Raw genomic sequence first — 1,027 nt, forward strand, 5'->3', positions numbered from 1 at the left:
TGGTCACACGAGCGGTGCACTTGGAGGTGGTAAAGACATGACCACGATTAGCTTCTTGGCCGCTCTCCGCCGATTCATCGCCAGACGCGGGAGACCCAGTGTGATTTTCTCTGACAATTTCCGGACGTTTAAGCAAGCCGATTCGTTTATGCGAGACCTGCTTCGCGGAAATTCAGCTTGTAAGATCCGGGAAGAGTTGGCGATGCGGCAGATCGAGTGGAAGTATAGCACCGACCGAGCTCCCTGGTGCGGTGGCTATTGGGAGCGGCTGGTCAGATCGATGAAGAACGCTCTGAGGAAGGTCTTGGGGAAAGCGTTACTCCGCAGCTGGGAGTTGCACACAGTGCTGTGTGAGTTGGAGGCTCGGATCAATGACCGGCCACTCACCTTGTTGAGCGAGGTCCCCCATGACTGCGCCCCGTTAACACCGGCGCACTTCCTCATCGGACGAGAATTGGCATCGCTCCCGATTCCCGCTGCGTCCGCATCGGCCCCGACGAACGCATCCAGCTTGCGTAAGCGTTGGCGGCACCAGCAGCTGCTGATGAAACATCTGTGGAATCGATGGCTGGAAGAGTATCTCGTAACTCTCACCTCACGAGGGAAATGGACGAAGATCGGGCGGCAGCCGGAAAAGGGAGACCTAGTGTTCCTAGTGGAAGAAGGCGTTCCGCGGAATCGTTGGAAACTAGGCGTGATCATCGAGCCGTTGACGGGAAGCGATGGGGTCACGAGGTCAGTGAAAGTACGGACTGCCCGAGGCCTTCTCATCCGGCCGAGCAGATCGCTCATTCTTCTTGAGCCAGCATCGGTTCGGTGATGAACTGCGGTCCATCACCGAGGGGGGGGAGAGTGTTGAAAATTTCCTCGGTTTGAGCCTGAAGATCCCAATCTGCTACCGTAACCGGTGTGTTGTTGTGGTGGTGACGTAATCTGCGAGTTATCGGCGAGCGTGAACGCGAGCGGAAGTGTGTGACCTTTGTGTTTGTGTGTGTGTGTTGTGCGATTCTTCCCGAGTAAATCTTAG

General features: G+C 56.2%; 1 protein-coding gene across 1 annotated transcript; it reads left to right on the forward strand.

The window, feature by feature from the left end:
* Nucleotides 1-37: 37 nt before the first annotated feature.
* On the forward strand, nucleotides 38-820 carry Tsp_14973 (conserved hypothetical protein). The gene has a single exon (XM_003370023.1). The coding sequence runs from the start codon at nucleotides 38-40 to the stop codon at nucleotides 818-820; it is 783 nt and encodes a 260-aa protein (XP_003370071.1).
* Nucleotides 821-1,027: the final 207 nt, after the last annotated feature.

Source organism: Trichinella spiralis, assembly GCF_000181795.1.
Source record: "Trichinella spiralis strain ISS 195 chromosome Unknown Scfld1326, whole genome shotgun sequence".
Taxonomy (NCBI): domain Eukaryota; kingdom Metazoa; phylum Nematoda; class Enoplea; order Trichinellida; family Trichinellidae; genus Trichinella; species Trichinella spiralis.

What these genes read in the sequence shown, in the direction of transcription:
- Tsp_14973 (XM_003370023.1), top strand. Translation starts at nt 38, where the DNA reads ATGACCACGATTAGCTTCTTGGCCGCTCTCCGCCGATTCATCGCCAGA.